This window comes from Haliotis rubra, unplaced genomic scaffold, assembly GCF_003918875.1.
Source record: "Haliotis rubra isolate DU_JTF1 unplaced genomic scaffold, ASM391887v1 Scf145, whole genome shotgun sequence".
NCBI classification, from domain to species: domain Eukaryota; kingdom Metazoa; phylum Mollusca; class Gastropoda; order Lepetellida; family Haliotidae; genus Haliotis; species Haliotis rubra.
In genome coordinates this window covers 1,118,489-1,137,972 of record NW_025765392.1, presented here as the reverse complement: position 1 = coordinate 1,137,972, position 19,484 = coordinate 1,118,489, and the positions used below count along the sequence as shown (strand labels likewise).

Below are 19,484 nucleotides of genomic sequence, written 5' to 3'. Positions count from 1 at the left end.
CATGGAAGTGTTACTATACTCAGACCACTTGAACCATGTGTAACTGACGGTTGCAGCCTAATTTACATCCCTGTGCAGCTATCGAAATCATTCAACAGTATAATGACCTTAAGAGCTTTCGAACCCGTGAAGATCCGGGGCGACTAACGGGATCGGTTGGTCAGGCTCGCTGACTTGGTTGACACATGTCATCGGTTCCCAGTTGCGTAGATCGATGTTCATGCTGTTGATCACTGGATTGTCTGGTCCAGACTAGATTATTTACAGACTGCCGCCATATAGCTGGAATATTGCTGAGTGCGGCGTAAAAAAACCTGAACTCACTCACTCACTTAAGAGCTTTAGTAAATGATATGCTTCGGCGACGTTTCTCGAGTCAACTGCACAGACAAGTATCAAGGCAAACTTTGCTTACATTATTTTATTCCAATATATTTTATCGTTAACAAAATATAATAATAATCGATGTAAACATGATCGATTAATATACATAGTATGTACAATAATAATAATAATATACATATAACAAATAATCGAACCTGGTATTTCGTTAAGTAGTATTCGAGTATCGTGATAATGCTTTGTGGACCCGTAATGTGTTCTCTAGGCAGGAATAATGACAGTGGTTATCTCCCTTCTCGAGTTCGTGGTAGCAAATATGGAATGTAGCAAAATTATACCATTGAGTACATGATATAGATATATGGATGAATTTCGCCAAGCCACGTTAGATATACCGGTGGGAGTGCTAACAACATCGTCGCACATGGAAAACAATATTGCTATTAATTTTGGTTAGAATTGCAACCCCACGACCTAGCTACAAGTCGTTACATGAAGAGTGATGTTCGGAAAATGCTCATTGAGTGTATAAGCTTGTAGACTTAGCTGCCTTTAGGAAAAGAAAATATTCAAATGAACCTTAAGTATTTCCGCAGTGTAAACAATAAAATTACACTATTACTTGACACATTCACATCTGATCCATCGCGGGCTGAGGCTGTCGGGAGGAACAAAGAAAAAACAAGTTTATTCACATGTAGGTGAAACTTGGACAGATTGTTCGGTGTTCTTGGCGTTATTTAATTTTATCACAACCGAGTTACCTTGTTATATATGCGTGTATACTGAATCCCATCACTGAGGTTACTGAGGTGCTGTACTAGAACATGGTGACGTACATTGACCCTAAGTATTCGGTGGTAGATATGATTATGTATATTAAACATACCATGGTATAAAACGTATATTCCATATACATGTGTCGTACTCAGCATGCAGGAAAAAACATGCAGTAGCTAGATGTATTGTTTCATTAATTGGAATATGTTCTCCTTTCAGCTTCATCTGAAATTTGAAGACTATCCATTCAGTTTTGGAACTTAAGTTTCCAATACACAACCGTTTCATTTAACAACACGAAATATAACATATCAAAACATATTGCAGGCTACAAAATCTCTTTGGTATTAAATACGTTATTCATAAATAATAATTTGCACATTGGAACGATTGTTCATATTACGTTTACATATAGAAAATTGCAAGTTTCGGATCACAGGATTTGGGATCCATATAACCGCACGTTAACATGTACAATGATGGAAGTCCTCATCTGGCCACCGTCGTCGTGAATGAGCACTATACAGAGCTTCATGTGAACTCTACATCTGACGAACACATGGGCGTGCACACACACGCCCATACACGCAATTAGGTATATATCTATCGGAGATGGAACTCAACATCAGTGGCCGTTTGTAAATAGCAGTACCAGCACCGTGGCTGTATAACAAATACATGTATATCTTATGCTTTCCTCGGCCTAAATGCGTGTTATTTTAAACACTAGGCGCTGTTGTGAAATATGTATGCGCTCAGCATATCCGCAGGCGATATTTCCCTCCGTTGTCCACCCCATCTTGTCTCTCCTCCCTGTAGATGGAGGGTCCCCTGCTGCCTGTTTGTGTGGTCACGTGACAGTAGATGCGTCGACTTCACTCCCCAGCCACCGTCTCGGCAGCTGCAGTTGACGTGTAATTATCGGACAAGACTAGGTTCACGGGATCTGTAACAATGTGATTCAGTTGTACAAAAAGTCAAAAGCAAACAAGCGTAGGGGTAACATTCGGTCTGCACTCCATGACCATTAGGAAGGGTCCGCAACAAGAACAAATGCAATACATGTTGACATGCCCCATTCATGCTCATAGCTTGCGCTATTTGTGGTCGCCTGAAGCCAGGTGTTTAACACAGGTTCTTATCTTTGACCTAATGAAGAACAATGCTGAGGGGTGGGCCATATTAGATGAGAAAAATATAACGCAGCCTTCTGGTTGAAAAAAGCACGCGTAGACTGTCATATTACAGTTGTATACACGCTTTCTTATCATATCCCTCTGTTCATAAACGAATGAAACTAACTAGTAGTAACTACACCATCAGTGAGTGGGTTGCAGTAAACGCCGCTTTGGTCAGTATTTAAAGGTGTTTCAGCTTAGTGTCGGAAAGGCCCGAAGCGATGCAGGACTTATACATTTATAACAATGCCATCACATTTTGTGTTATTGTAAAACAATTATTGGACCGATTATCTGCTGATACCACGCCATGAAAGCAGATGTCATCGGTCTGAGAATTCAATGAAGCGCTGTTTTTGCATTCAATTTTTAACCGACCGAGGCGTCTGTAAAATCTGCAACACAGCCCGCAGGACTGATTTCAGATCTGAGAATGCACCAATACTATGGCATTGCCTCTGATGTAGGTTTATATATGTCCATGGTTTCAAGTGTTTGACACTCAGCATGTACTCTTGAAGGGGGTCCGTGGTTATTCAAGCTAATCTACGTGTATTCTCTGGAATAAATACAACGAAACGATGGCAAAAAAACTATCCCCAAAGCCGGGTGTATTACAAAAGGACAAGCAGGTACCTATGAGCGACTTGCAACTGGTGCGTACACCGGGTGTTCGGGAAACGATTATATCTTGCTGGACCCGTAACAACCTGATGCAAAGTTGATCACAAACAAAAATCACAGGAAATTCATTTATAACACCTAAAATCCAGATCAAATCTCACAAAATGTTCGTCATTGACGAATAAAATTTAGAAATGCCATCCAGAAGTCTACCATACGTTTTGAAAGCTGTATCAAGGCCTTGATCAAACAACTGTTAAACAAGAGTGGGTAACATAATTTGAAAACATATATAAACTGTTCATGGATGAATTGTCCTGAACATCACTGGGGTACGCATCGTGATCACGTATACACCTTACAGGGCAAAGTGTGTTTACGTCTGTGTAAGAGCTGAGAGGTCAGCAGAAGGCATGCGTAAAAAGAGGAATTTCTCCTGTAGCACAAAGGGCGAATCTGGCAATGCATTAGGCTTGTCTTCCAGAGAGATAAGGATATATTTCATCTCCTGGACGTGGTAACACCCACTTCGTCACGTCCACTGTACATTGTTCAGGGGGAAACAGTTAAGCAGGGGCGATCACACAAAACGTGACTGTCTGTCCATGGTGGGATTAACTACCGAAATAGCGTTCATCTTCACGGCACAGTAGTACACTGTACGGGTTGTTGAAACTATGAACACAATCACAAATATTTGGGAAATGGCATGATTAACGCATATAACCTATAGAAGAAACTGTAGAAGTAACCGTCATTCACGAATTCCCAGTTTCCATGTACGTGATGCACACGATTTGGTGCGTGAGTGAGTGAGTTGACTTTACGCCGCTTTTAGAACAAATTCCAGCAATATCACGGCGGGGGACACTAGAATGGGTTTCACATATTGTTCCCATGTAGAGAATCGAACCCGGGTTCTCGGCGTGATGAACGAACGCTTTAACCACTAGGCTACCCTATCGCCCCCGACTTGGTACAGAACACCATGGACACATTACCGCATCGTTTATTTAGAGAGTGAGTTATGATTTTAAGTCACATCTGCAATCTTTCAGCCATATCGTGACTAAATACAAGATATAATTTCATAATAAATCATGGTAAATATTAGAAACCTGTCAGCGAAGGACAGTAAAAATAGCTAGAATGTCAAAGATATAATTGTAAAACTAGTATGAAAATCTAAAATATGTTAACTTTGATCACCATACTAGGGACCATGGACCGTATAGTTTAATGATGCATGTACCGAGTGTCACGACACCTAACCCAACATAATGCATCACTACTGTATAAAATCGCAATCGGAAACATTCAAGTCAGACCAGTTTCACCTTATCTCCATGGGATATAAATACACTTAAAATTATTTTAAGTATCATCGAAAGATCAAAACTACTACTATCACATGTGGTGAAGTTTTATCTGTCCCCGGCAAATCAGCGGTAATTCCATACGGTAAGGTAGCATAAAATAATCTAAATCACACTGTGACACCTCGTTTCACAATCTGTTCGGCTATTAAGAAACATAACGCAATAAAGACGAAATCTCTTCGGGATCATATTCTGAAGCCATTTCAGCCTTTCTGGATTGATAAACATTGACTATCAGGTCTTCGTGTGTGGTGTCGTATGGAGTTCTGCTCTACCAACAAAGTAATTTCGCATCATCTACATTTGCTGTTGAGTATTGTTTGCATCAGAACTAGTGCCCAACTAACAATGTAGGTGGGCACAGTCCACTATCGTGTCATCTGTGCAAAATACGGCTTGCTTCTAACATCATATCTCGACATTTCATTGAGCTCTCAAACCAGTTAACCCAGTAACCCAATAAACCTACGCAACGGCCCCACTTTTTATCATCTTAAAATAGCCAGTCGTATCGTCAGTGGGTACTTTTGTTAGACAAGTACACTGGAATGTCATTTACTCCCGTGTTATGGTTTAGAAGAGGTTCGATGTAATAAATCTAGAAATTACAATCTCCCCCATGTCACTGGTGTATATTTACAGCCTACTTAAGACCAGGAGCCGAGATGTTTTGTTTGAAATCCGTCTTGGTCTGACATGCTGACCCCTCCACATTAATCCAGATAATGTTTACAGGGCACGGCTATATCATGTCCCGCTGCTCGGCTTACGTCGTTACATGGAAATGGGATCCCACAACCATTTGGGATTTACTTTGTGGAGAAGACAACTGCTATTATTCTATGTCCTCGTCTAAACATTTTTAAATGGAAGAACGTGTTACTGAATTGCTAACTATAAAAGTGAAAAAGCGTAAGCCATGATACCAAAAATAGTTACATATGATATATCAAGCACTGAATAGGACCTGACGGTGTGCATGTAATGCAGACACACCCTCCAAAATATATTTGTGGCAATAGCCTTCTCAACTCGACGTTGTTGACATTTTGTGGTTAGACATTTATACAACACCTCCCTGTGAAGTATCACTGCATGTTACAGAATCGTCATTCTTGACGATTAACTCTTATGTGACGTTTACAATGAGTGATGAATGATGAAATGGTAATTTTACAGCCCCTTTCACAGCCATTTTGATCTTAACAGTATTCTTTGAAAAGGGTTTATCCCGACAATGCATGCAGATGAATTATACTATTCAAATTTTGCTAAGGATCACGTTTTATAATATTTAAATTTTGCTAAGGATCACGTTTTAAAGTTTGCTAAGGATCACGTTTTAAAGTTTGCTAAGGATCACGTTTTATAATATGAAAACCTTCAACACATGAAGATTGAAATATTCCGGGGCGAAATGATTGGGTAACCCCCCCTACCCCCACCCCCCTGTGATGTGGTGAACGGAGAGGCATGCTGTCATGAGCATGATGTCATGACAGAATCGTTGCATGTCATTTTCAGAGAGCATTTGCTACTGAAGACGGCAACAACTGAAGCCCTTATTACCCCACCCCGACCCCCGCGTCAAAGACGTCGACGGACCAACGGCATATTAGGCATATACATAGGCGTTGTTGAAACTATGTCAACACACCTTCACGTTGCAAACATCTTTGGTGTCACCCTAAGAGTGATCAGAAAGACATGGAATCGGTACAAGACGCTTGAATCAGCGACTTGCAGGTGGTCGACAGCGTTCCACCACACACGTGTTTGCAGCATCAGCTACTGACTGCCACCATACTCACAAACGCCAGTGGCGTTAACTTTTGTACTCTGACTCTCACGACGCGCTTTCCTTCCGGCAACTCTAGAAACTCGCCAATGCTCTTACTGAAGAATGGAACAGTTTCCCATGTAACCATCCAGACACTTAATGGGAGCAAGAGACGACAGTATCAGGCTGCGATCGCATCCCGTGTATTACATACACGCTACTGAGAATTTGCCGGGAAGGTGACAATGATTTGGTTTTCTTGATTTTATTAAGTTTATGTCTGAATCAAATACTCTGAATTTGACTGAGTATTGATCTAACTTATCATTGATTACAGGTTGTTTGTTTGGATTGTCTTGTACATGTTAAGAGATTTGTGTTCATAAAACATATCTTCACTCAGTATTATCTTTGGCTATTTCAACAGATGCACACAACCTTAAAAACGGTGATCCTAAGCACACTTTGAGCGGTATATCACAAACATTACATAAATATAAATGTCGACTTTCTGGACTCGACATACTGATGAAAAGAATAAAGGGAATGTAGATTGTAGTGGACGTATACAAAAATGAGAGAAACCCAAGGCTAGTCATGTGTATGATCCTAAAGAGTTTATGTCACCTACGTTTTATTAATTTCAAAGCTTGTGCATCTTAAGCATCCGTACCCTAGGGTGTTCCACGATGGGCTTAAAGATTTTTACTAACTAAAAACAGTCACCTGTTACCCTCAACACTGATTCCCCAAACCAGCTTGTGAAAGCTAGTCGTCACACAATGATGAAGCTGACAAGTTGAATCCATGTCGTATAATTGTTAGTACAATGGCAAAAGGGGTTCGGCCAGCGGTATTCGTGGTTTGGTAGACTGTCAGTTTTACCTGAAGTCATGGCGATGCATACTATAGAAAGGATCCCTAAATGTATAATCCCTGGGGAGTTTGACAATAGCCTAAGATGACATAGATGAGACAAGTCACTGTAAAGGAATGATGTGACAGCTTTACAATCATAACCTTGCATAGTCAAGACCTTAAATAATCATGATCTTACAAAAGCGTCACTCCTTTACCTTTACTGCAACAGCTATTAACTGCATCAGAATCAATATTTAATTCCCGGTTAAAACACGCGATTATTTGTATCTACCTTAAGAGAAATACACAAATCATAATAAAACTCAAGACAAAACTACAGCCACTTACCCGATACTTTCTGGATGGTCTCAATGATATTCTCTTGTTCTGACGAGATGATGATTTTACTGTTATTATTGTCACTCAGATCTCTGTCGCTCTGGCTTGAAGAATCGTGCTCACTATTAACTTTGCCAACCAATGTCTCAATATGCTCATCGTTACAGTCTACCACAACTTTCCTGTCGCCTTCATGGGCGACAGCAGTGTCTGTACATTCCTCCTGACCTCGGGAGGTTTCAGTTGTCACACTGGAGCTAGAATCACTGCCACTCTCATGAGTGAGTCCATTAGAGTCACCATTGCATATTGCAGGTTTGCGTTCATTTGAAGCGTGTTCGTTTTCAGGTTCTTTAGCTACGTTCTTTTCTTCAACAATAGTCCTGTCGTGTTCATCCTCGTCAACAATCGTACTGTCGGTTGTTGTGCTGGAGCTTTCGTCATGGTCTTCCGCGTGCAGACCAGTACTGTCCTTATTTGTCGAACTTTCCTCTTGCCTCTCTTCAGTGGGCGTTTCAGCAGTCGCACTAACGCACTGATGATCACTTAGGGCTGATTCAGTCTCTGATGATACTTTCATGACTTTCTCGACAACTATAGCGACTTCGTCTACTTCCGTAACTTCAGCAATTTCTTCATCTGCATTCATTGGAACTTCATCCTCACAAACACATTCTTTGCAAACCTCTCCAGTCTCGCGGGAGAATTTCTGTTTGGTTGCATCAGTGACGTCCGCCACACCGTCACTCCCAGTGTCATCATTTTGACCATCCTCACTGCCAGGAAGAGGTCCGTAATAAGGTTCAGTGTGAATCCTCTCTATCACGATAACTGGTTCAGTGTTTGTATCTGGCTTTTCGGGTTCAGTCTCAAATGTTTTCGTAGGTTCGACGTAAATCTCAATATCATTTAAAATACACTCTTCTTTAAGAGCATCTGGTTGTACACTTTCAACCATACCTTCCGACTGGGACGCCACACTTTCTTCCACAACCTCTGCGCGCTCTCGAGATGTTACTTGCTCTGTTACACTTGTATCTACTGAAGGCTCTTCTTTTGGAGTTGGCTCAAAGCAGAGTGAAGCTGTGTTTGTCCCCATATCATCGACAGCTGTCTCAGTCTGGTCAGCAAGTGTCGTGCTAGGTACGACTTCTGAACCAGCTCCATCTCTATATTCTGCATCAGAGAGCGGAATGGCTTTAACAGGAGATTCATCCTCGTTCTCTACAAGAGTAACTGATGCTTCAAGAGGAGCTAACACAGTTTCGGTTATCACACACTGAGTATCTGCATTGAGAACCGACCCAAGAGCAACATTAACTGTACTCCCATCGCCACCTGTTACCTCAATGTCAGGGGCTGAAGTAATTTGGGATTCGACGATATTGACGACCGTTGAGGTCAAGCCTGATTCTGTCTTTCCTTGGGAAATACCTTGTATATCCTCATCTGCCCTAAGTGAAGGAGGATCAACGTGGCTACTGCATTCACTGCTGGACTGGAGTTCCTGTTCAACAGTTGGTTCAATGCCAGACTTCTCAACGGTGTTAGCTGTATCCTTGTCTGTAGCAGTTGCTGATGAATCTATGTCGCTACTGACGTTAGTGTTCAGATCACTGGCCTCGACCGTTTGTGCAACAATTGATTCTCCATCCAACTGTTCTAACGAGGTAACGGTGGTGTCCTTGTCCTTGTCTATGGTGGATGCTGACGGATCTACGTCGCTACTGGCGTTCGTATTCAGATCACAGCTGGAGAGGAGTGTTTGTGCAACAACTGATTCCACATCCAACCTTTCTGATGAGGAAACTTCAGTGTCCTTGTCCTTGTCCATGGTGGATGCTGAAGGATCTACGTCGCTACTGGCGTTCGTATTCAGATCATAGCTGGAGAGGAGTGTTTGTGCAACAACTGATTCCACATCCAACCTTTCTGATGAGGAAACTTCAGTGTCCTTGCCCTTGTCTATGGTGGATGCTGAAGGATCTACATCGCTACTGGCGTTCGTATTCAGATCACAGCTGGACAGAAGTGTCTGTGCAACAACTGATCCCACATCCAACCTTTCTGATGAGGAAACTTCAGTGTCCTTGCCCTTGTCCATGGTGGATGCTGAAGGATCTACGTCGCTACTGGCGTTCGTATTCAGATCACAGCTGGACAGAAGTGTCTGTGCAACAACTGATCCCACATCCAACCTTTCTGATGAGGAAACTTCAGTGTCCTTGCCCTTGTCCATGGTGGATGCTGAAGGATCTACGTCGCTACTGACGTTAGTTTTTAGATCACTGCTTGCCTGGAGTGTTTGTGCAACAACTGATCCCACATCCGATTTTTCCGGAACAACTGTTGTGTCATCATCCGTCTGAGGTGAAGACGGACTTAGACTGCTACTAGTGTTAAGATCACTGCTAGAAGTAGTGCTCGCCGTCTGCGACAGTGTGCGTCGAGGTCTGTTTTTCCTGGGAGGAGGCACTAGATCAGTTACTTCCACAATTTTGGGTTTAGTCAAAGTAACTCTGGTCTCCGGTGGTGCATCTCCAGCACCGCTATATTTCTTCAAAATTGCTGTTTTTAGTCTTGGTCCCAGTGACACACGCTTCAAGACACCATTGTCACCAGCGTTTGATACGACAGGACTAACAGGCTGTTGGTCAACCTCGGCTACTGAAGATGAAGGTGCGACTCCGTCAGATGTTTCTGTGCTAGGTGCAGCTTCTTGCACTGTCGCCTCGACGGACTGAATTATCTCTTCCTGTGCAGAACTTTCAACAATGGTTTTGAGAGCTCGTTCTCGTCCCTCTTCCGTGACCGACACCTTTTCAGTAGAAGGAGCTGATGCCACTTCTGTAGCCGTCGTCGGTGCTACAATTTCTTCTGCTGATGGTTCAGCTTCCATCTTACCTTCAGACACGTTGGAATCCATTACAGCTGTCACAGCCGCTACCAAATCTTCCTCAACGGCATTGTCTGATGTCAGAACCTGGGTACCATTCTCCTCCGACAACGCTAATACTTTAGCTTCATCTGTGGCAGCTTCAACAGATTCGTGGAGTGGTTCTACACTCTTGCTGATGTTCAAGGATCCGTCAGCAGCAGCCACGACAACGTTGCTCTTGCCCTCATCTTTGGAATTTTTCTTCTTCTTGGACTTTTCTTCCTTCTTCTTCTCCGACTTCTTTTTCTTTTTCTTTCCATTTTTACTGTTGGAGTTTCGCTTGCTTCGCCTGATGGCAACACCACTATCTTTCCTCTTCTTGTTATCTTTCTCTTCTGAATGGAAATAAATGAACGAAATGAGATCATGCCTTGTGATTTACTAACAAAGCTTATTCTGCATTTGTTTAGAACTACATCAGGCCACGTCCGGCAGCGGCCAACGTCCGTGGTCATATTGTATTATTGCCCTGAACTATGCTTCTGGGATATATTTGTGGATTTTTTTATCAAATAAGCAGCATGTGAGTGAGTGAGTGAGTGAGTTTAGTTTTACGCCGCTTTTAGCAATATTCCAGCAATATCACGGCGGGGGACTCCAGAAATGGGCTTTACACATTGTACCCATGTGGGGAATCGAACCCGGGTCTTCGGCGAGACGAGCGAACGCCGTAACCACTAGGCTACCCCCACCGCCCTAAGCAGCATGTGAAGGTACTACTGTTGGCATATATACTTGTAATACTAGTAATTCACTTCAATAATTTTGCGCTATATCAAAGTTTGTGTTTATCAAAGTTTGAGTAAACACACACTATTTTACGTATGGGTTGTTCGGTCTCATGTTTATGTATTACAACTTCAGACAAATGTTAATGATACAGAAAATCGCTCTACATATCTTGTTGATAACAATCTTTTTCATTAGAATACGATTCGACTGCCATCGATGTTGTTCAAGGTACCAAACAATATACTGCAATCATTGACGACTGATATTGACCTTACCGTTTGAGGACAGGCTGACTGAATCAATACCATCATCTTCCGGTATCTGAAACTCGTCCATAAACAAACCTGAAACATAATACTGAGAATAAGACTGGGTTTGTGGAAGCAGATATGTCTCGACGTCAGTTGTGCAGTCAACAACAATGGGTCGTTATATATTCAACTCTGTACATGACTCGCATAACTCATTGAGTCGGTAAGCCGATGAATCTGATAACAGCGTACCGTGTCCATTGTCCGGTGGAGCCCTATTGCCCGCAGGACACACATGACTACATTTACGAGACAAGCGTCCCATTCAGCGCTTGCAGACTTGCATACTTGGTCTATGTTTTACTTGACAAGACGTCATCATTCGCATATTATTATCTTTGGTCAAAGATAAAACTAACATACGAGTTGACATAGTCAACACGGGAATGTTGATATTTACGGAAATATGGGTAACTGTATTTGATATTAGGGGCGCGGGATACGGTGCTAGGTGCTGTAACAAATTATTGCAGAAAAATGCAGTTTACCGATTCCACTACTACCACCAATGGCTTGTCTACAAAACGTACTTGTTCTACCGCCACCACTCTACAGGACGGACTGGTTCTGCTACAACACCCAGTCCACAGAACGTCCTTGTTCAACCATGACCGATTATTCTACAGAACGTATTGGTTCTATTACCACCAACTAGTCTACAGAACTTCCTAGCTTGTTCTACCACCAAAAGCTATTCTACAGAACGTCCTTGTTCTACCACCAAAGGCTATTCTACAGAATGTCCTTGTTCTACCACCAAAGGCTATTCTACAGAACGTACTGATTCTATTACCACTCTTGCTGCTGTTGCCGGAGGTGTCTGCGTTGACTTGCCCATTTCGGTCTTTCTTCGCCTTCTTTTTTCGCCCGCTTCCCGGACGTGTGCGCTTGAGGCTAAAGAAGAATCTTCTCCTCTTCTTCTTCTCTTTAACTGGTGCTACGAGAAGATTTGACAGTTTAGTATACCCCGTACAGATTCAGAGGAGGAAAATAAATTAAATAAACCCGCCTTACATTTAAGTAATAACTATATTCGGGAAATGTGATTGTTACAGATTTCTCAAGTTACATGTTTCAGGGGTCAAGTTATAGTTTTAATGGAACTGTCTGATCAAAATGTAAACAGTGAGTGAGTGAGTTTAGTTTTACGCCGCACTCAGCAATATCTCAGCTATATGGCGGCGGAAAATGTAAACAAGTGCGATGAATACGATAACGTGGCCTTATCGTCTCGGTAAACTGGTTATGTTGATGTTCATATTGTCTTAAGTCCCCTGTGGTGTAGTGGATACACCGTCTGACTGGTGGGTTTGATTCCCAGTTACGTGATACCAAAAGCCGTTAAAGCGTGGTACTTGTTGTTTCCCTGTCTGGCGCTCGGCATTGAGGGGATGAAACAGGAAATGGGCGGTTTGGAGTCAGTAAATTGGGTCTGCGTTGTAAATTGGGTCTTCGTTGTGTTACTATGTAACTCAATGAATGAGTTTGGTTTTACGCCGCTTTTAGCAATATCCCAGCAATATCACGGCGGGGGACACCAGAAATGGGCTTCACACATAGTACCCTTGTGGGAATTCGAACCCGGGTCTTCGGCGTTACGAGCGAACGCTTTAACCGCTAGACTACCCCACCGGCCCGTATCTCAATGAACTTGTGCTATAAACATGCAGTAGTCCGGACTAGTACAGATACATATGCAGACACAAATAGATACATACCCACTGGACACGTGTTTATGTATATACAGTGCATGCACGTAGGTTAGACAAAGCTGCATTAGACCAATAATCTCAAACCCATTCCTCCTCACCTCATATTCCCGGGAGCTACTGATCATAGTTGTAACCGATTTAATCCTATCTGTGACAATTTTACATGAGTTCGGGGCGGTGGGGTAGCCTAGTGGTTAAAGCGTTCGCTCGTCACGCCGAAGACCCGGGTTCGAATCCCCACATGGGTACAATGTGTGAAGCCCATTTCTGGTGTCCCCGCCGTGATGTTGCTGGAATATTGCTAAAAGCGGCGTAAAACCAAACTCAGTCAGTTAGTTACATGAGTTCAATCAGCAGATGGTGCGGGAGATTCTGAAATCTCGGAGGAACGACACATCTCGTGGCAACATCGCAATATGATTGCGACTAATTATTATTTTCGCACGGAGACAAGGCCCAAGTTAATTTCGTATTTTGTTATGCGTCAGTTGGTACATTCTCAACGCAAATCGAGTATGTATGTCATCCTCTCAGAATAGAGTATTAAAAGGGGTATATGTTCTTTTTCCTGCGGTGTTATTCTGACATATACTTTCCACTCTCCCCAGCATTAAGATGTTCCGCCATCATGCCCCCATGCTAGGTGGGGGTATTTATTGCCGATGTGAATGTCTTTCATCAGGTGATATCTACAGTCGATTGGAATGTTGCTGGAGGGATGACAGGCGTGTTTGGGGGATATGACGATTGGTACAGGCACAACGACATGTGTCAAAACTGCCAGCAGTATGTCACGAATGACGAGTACGTGTATGTTGCGTGTAATGGACGCAAACTGCTCAAGGAAATATATCAGGTGTATGTAATATTCAGGTAACAAAATTCACAAATCACATGACCGACCTGCAAGTGTGTATTTGTTAAACTATACTAAACAAATCTGATCTTGTATTCACGATTAGTGCAGCGTTCAAAACATAACAAACATTGCAGTTTTGTTACGCAAACATATATAGTCATGAACGACAAACTATTGCACTGGCTAGTGAAAGACTACGTAATTTAAAAGAGTTTCCTGGTCAACAGGTAGGCTAAACGTGACTAGTTGATAGAGTTCCTGGTCGTGTCAAAGTAACAGGAAAGTTCTTCAAAAGCTCTGAAAATTTTAGATCCTGAACAATCGATACGTGGACGCCTTTGTTTCACAAGTAGCCGATGATTATGGGTGGCGTAAGGGAAATAGTGTATACGTTTTAAAGATGAAGTGAATTTGTAATACATTTTCTTCCTCAAAATAAAAATACGGGAATAAACGGTTACATGTCTATTGTGTCGCAAATTGTTGTGCAGGCAAGCGTTTCTTGAGCGTGCCTGTGAGTTACCGGATATGGTTTTACGCCGCTTTTAGCAATATTACAGCAATATCACGGCGGGAGACACCAGAAATAGGCTTTACACATTGTACCCATATGGGAATCGAACCCGGGTCTTCAGCATGACGAGCGGACGTTTAAAACATTAGGTTAGCCCAACGCCCTTTGAGGGTACCGGAAACAAGAAAGCATACTACACGGCCAATAGCTGCCCTGTGGCTCTTACCTGGACACAAAAGAAACTAACATTTCGACTTTCAGAAACGAAAACATTTGAAAAACATGAAAAAAATCAAACAATCGCCCGTCGACTTCCATTACACTTCGTGCATGACTGATAACGACATGTAATACCGTACCCTAGTGTCCTGACCCTTAAACGGAGATCGCTTTTCGAGCAAGTGTCCTCTCACGTGGCCTTTAGAAATAGTCCATCAATATCAAGGCGTGGAATATTACGAGTAGGTGGGTATGCTTTTACGGCCCTTTTAGAAATATTTAAGCAACATGACGTCGGGGGAGGCTATAAATGGGTTTCACAGGATGTACCCATTTCAAGAATCAAACCCAAGTCTTCAACAACAAGACTACCCACCGGGAATTCTAAGAATGATCTATGTTGGCATGTCAACATTTTAACCAATGTCCTTGGCTACAATGTACTTATATGCAAAATATTATTTCGGTTGTGGTCATGAGAAAATAAGGTTAAAAGTATTAATAGTTTTAGTCAAGAAAATGTAATGCTACCTGCATCTGTCTCTGTCACCTCTACTTTTGATTCAATTCCCGTCGACTGGATTGCGGAACCGTTGGCCTCCGCTTTGACGACGTCGCCATTGCTGTTAGCCGTCACGTCGTCGCTTTTGTGCGCTGTAATGTTGGCAGAAGCCGACCGTTTTCGGGACAAAACTGAAATAAGTGTGAAATGATTTTGATATGATCCTTTAGATTGTGTTCAGTGCAGTCTGGGAGAAATAATTGTAACAGTGTAACATGATTCGTTCCTAATACAGGACCAATATTTCACCCTATTCTCCAATATTGGATATGTGCAACTCTATGAATATACACTACGCACGAAACGGTAGCCGCCGTCCTTGACCAGGCAATCCAGTGATCAACAGCATGAGCATCGATCTGAGCTACTGGGAACCGATGACATGTGTCAACCGAGTCAGCGAGCCTGACCACCCGTGCCGTTAGTCGCCTCTTACGACAAGCATGGGTTACTGAAGATCAATATTCTAACCCGGACTTTCACGGGTCTGGCGTGGTGTTACGATTAACTATAGTAATGAGAGAAATAGGCCGTCCTTAACTTTTCCTTAGTAAATTGATGGAGAATAATAATAATAGCATGCTTGTAATGCGCTGTTTTCCATGTACAACATGCTCAAAGCGCAAAAATAAAACAGTATTCATTTCTTTTCAAAATGAACTGAGAATTTCATACGGAAACCGTCCACAAGGAAAACTAACAAAGACGCCTTTATCGTCCATGGCATCTATGTCAAGCTGCACGTCACGTGCATAAGTAACATTGAGACGATGCATTATAGACCTCAGGCTGTGAAACGATCGCCACAGGCGCCACCAGAACAGCCGACTACCCGCAACGAATCAGCAACTTGTGGCCAGATAAGCTGCTTAACAATTAGTGGTTATTTTGTTAACCCTCTTAAGAGTGCCTGTGTTTGTTTAAGCGTAATTGACACCCGTGAAATGATATCTCTTATGAAAACAGAGATACGTAAGGGGCGGATTAAGCCAAGTGTAATTGAAAGGTGAATGTGTTTATATAGTAGCCGTCTAGATGTGATTAGGTACTGGTGTGAATGTAAATATTCAACGAAATTCATTTTCTCGACTACAAGCCGGATTACGGTTTTAGCTGTGTGAACTGATAACCGAAGTATAGACTAACAACTAGTCTCTGAAATGAAAATATTGCACAGAGAAAAAGCTCATAATAAAAAATATATATATATAATGAAAAGGAGCCAAAGGAGCCCTGAGACTTTCTTCATTGAAGCTGTGGACATCTAGACTTGCCACATATCAGAAATTGGCTTCACACTTTACCCATGTGGGGAATCGAACCCGGGTCTTCCGCGTGACGAGCGAACGCTTTAACCGTTAGGCTACCCAACCGCCCCCTTTGAGGGACATGACATTTCGGAGAATATTCTTCTTCTTCAGAGTAAGAATATACTCCGAAAATTCGTGTCCCTCAAAATAAAGAAGTTGACATCCATAAATTCTCGCCTTCATGTTGTTTCTTGTACACAAACATGAACTAAATGACCTTGTACGAAATACATAAACTTAAAGAAAAGCTACCCATGTCAGTAGACACAGAAAGCATGAATTAGACTTGGTTGTACTCAACAACGTTTGAGAAAAATGGAAGACAAATCTGAAGACATGCACAACGTGTGCGACGTGTGGTTGTAGTTACTTACACCCTTATAAAGCAAGCTATCTCTTGTACGTCAAAATAACATGTACATGCCGCTTAGGGAAGTTAACGTTCAGGAGAGTGATGGATACATGAATGTTTTACACTTGTATCCACTTATATTCATATCGGATTGTCCCTATCAAACGTCGAGTACTATATCAGACCATTTGAACTTAAAATGAATTTCAAAAGGTTTTGCGTCATCATAACCGACATTTCAATACAGGAGACGTGGACTGACAATTCCTAGTCGACTGACTTACCTTGACCCATATTCGGAAAGAAACCGTCTGCACTTCAGATCGTCTTTACTGTGTCTGGGGAAAAAACAACAATAATAAAACCTCAATTGAGGAGACACAAAAGTAAAACCGAAGAAATAACGCTAACCCCGGATCATGATCAACCCGACATACAGGCAAAACAAAGCAAGCCTGACCCCAAACGACCCGCGGATAAGTATCGCAAGGTATGCCTTGCACGAGTGTTGTAATATGACCTCGCAAGAGGAATCCATTGAGCGTAACACTGCTAAATTCCAGACATAATTTTGACAGATGAACATTAAATAATCAGGCTTTTTTCGACAAGATCAGTCGACAGTGAAAAGTATCCGCCTTGATACTCACCAGACCAAAACAAGGTCATATGCAGACGGATATTATACGTGAAATCACGACTTGCAGACAATACAGGACTGGTGTTTAAGCGTCATTTAATGGAGGTTCATGCAGATGTGAACACGTTTAGAACTCCTCGTTACTCAAGATGTCCCCGTCCAAGAGGCTGTTGTCTCACTGATTCAGAACAGAGTTACGTCTGAAGCTACCGGCCTCTTCGTCTCAAACACTTGACACTCGTCGCATCATCCCGTGTGTTGAATGCTGCACGAGTCAACATTTACTCGGATACGTTAAGCAAACGGTGTGCGTCGGTCCTAATACTACTCTACGTTGCTTTTACACATTACAAACATTGAATATTAGAAACTCAGGTTCCAATCTAAGGCGATATATGAAACCAAAATGAAGCATCAGGCTCTAATTACACCACTGGAGTTAATGTTATGACATTTCAGACTGGCTGTAAAATATGATATAATTGGGCGTTTGGTTTCTTTGAGTAGTATATTTACTGTGCTGAGTTATTGTGATAAGTGATGTGATACATTTACAACGTACTACCACTCAACGTGGGTGCGGGGTTGGGGTTCTGTTCAAGAAGGTGCGACGGAATGTCAAAACTTTAAAAGAGAACAACAATAGTTTAGACTATCCTCGTGTAATCAGATAAGTACAATTCTTGATAATGCTCGAACAAACTTTGGAACATTCACATAACTGTGAAACAAAACCGATTCACCCGAACATTGAAAAAAGAAAGGGAAAGTTGAGGCCGACTGGGATTTAAGCTGGCAAGATCTGTGTCGACACGAGACAGTGGTAAACATATATGGACATATATTTATATCTGGTAATGCGTACTGTCAACAGAGTGTTGGAGAATTGCTTCATGTTCAGTAGGATAGAACAGCAAGTATATTGAACAAGAGGGAGAATGAGACAGACATGTGGTCTGACGATACTCACGATTGAGAGTAAAAGCTGTAGTACATCCGTATTGGAATGAACGACGTAAGATGTATCCCAAACAGTGCGTGACGCTTTCACATAAGTCCCGTCACACGGGAGCAGCAGCGCACAACTTGATCGAGACACATTCCATTACAACAGGCCTCAGATATAGGCTGTACAGTGCATTTCGGCCTCACATTCCTGGCTAAAACCTTTGCCTGTCTGAAGTCCGCTCTTACTCAATACGACTTTCTGGGGGCTGTGATTGTTCATTGCGTCATATCAACCATACAGATGGTCGCGACCGACTCAGTAAGCGAGCGATTGGCTGGACCACCTGTCCGTCACGTCATGCCCTCTCCACAGACCAACACAGCTACAGCGTTAGCGGCTGAAGTTTTAGTCTGTCTCACAGTCCCTGAACCACATTATTTTCCCTACTGCCTAGCCCTCTTTGTAATGCTGAAACCCTAAATAAAGCAAGTCTAGATTTCCCCTGAATCTCCCAACTCACTGGGGCTCCTTTTCAATTTAAATGGGTTTGTTTGTTACTATTAAAATAATATATATTCAGAGACTAAGCGTTAATCTACTGAAGTTTCTGCAATAGGTATCTATCATCAGAGTAGATGTGAGACGTTTCATCTTGACTCATAGTTACCATTCAAGTGATTGCGGGTTTCTTTAACTCTGGTCTATCATATCCCACTCAATTTATGACAGTGGTGTTCTTAGTCTAGAGGGTCGGTGGGGTAGCCTAGTGGTTAAAGCGTTCCTTCGTCACGCCTGAGATTCGAGTTCGATTCCCCACTTGGATACATTGTGTGAAGTCCATTTATTTCTGGATCCCTAGCCGTGATATTGTTGGAATATTGCTAAAAGCGGCATACATACTCACTCACTAGTACTCTTAGTCTAGAGCTGGCAAATAGATCTGACAGACTGTTTCCAGGTGATTTTGGATAATATTTGATGTTGTCATGTAACCGTCGCTTTTCCGAATTCAGAGGAATATAGATCAACATTTGCAAGGGTCTGGTGATCCTAGTGACCTAGTATAGAGGTGGGGATACGTGGTGAGATGGTGGTAGGTCTGT

General features: G+C 42.3%; 1 protein-coding gene across 5 annotated transcripts in view; it reads right to left on the bottom strand.

Moving 5' to 3' along the window:
• Positions 1 to 406: 406 nt before the first annotated feature.
• Positions 407 to 19,484, bottom strand: part of LOC124269494 (serine-rich adhesin for platelets-like) — a 58,037-nt gene continuing 38,959 nt past the window's right edge. For 2 of the 5 annotated variants that reach the window (XM_046704512.1, XM_046704510.1), the window contains exons 2-7: positions 17,077 to 17,130; positions 15,100 to 15,261; positions 12,046 to 12,201; positions 11,229 to 11,297; positions 7,293 to 10,556; positions 407 to 2,068 (exon numbers count right to left, since the gene is read on the bottom strand). In XM_046704512.1, coding sequence (XP_046560468.1) covers positions 1,998 to 2,068; positions 7,293 to 10,556; positions 11,229 to 11,297; positions 12,046 to 12,201; positions 15,100 to 15,261; positions 17,077 to 17,086 — 3,732 coding nt within the window. In that variant the 5' untranslated portion in view covers positions 17,087 to 17,130 and the 3' untranslated portion in view covers positions 407 to 1,997. Of the gene's footprint in view, positions 2,069 to 7,292; positions 10,557 to 11,228; positions 11,298 to 12,045; positions 12,202 to 15,099; positions 15,262 to 17,076; positions 17,131 to 18,402; positions 18,734 to 19,484 lie in introns of those variants that run through there. The other 3 variants (XM_046704514.1, XM_046704511.1, XM_046704513.1) reach the window with 3 other exon arrangements.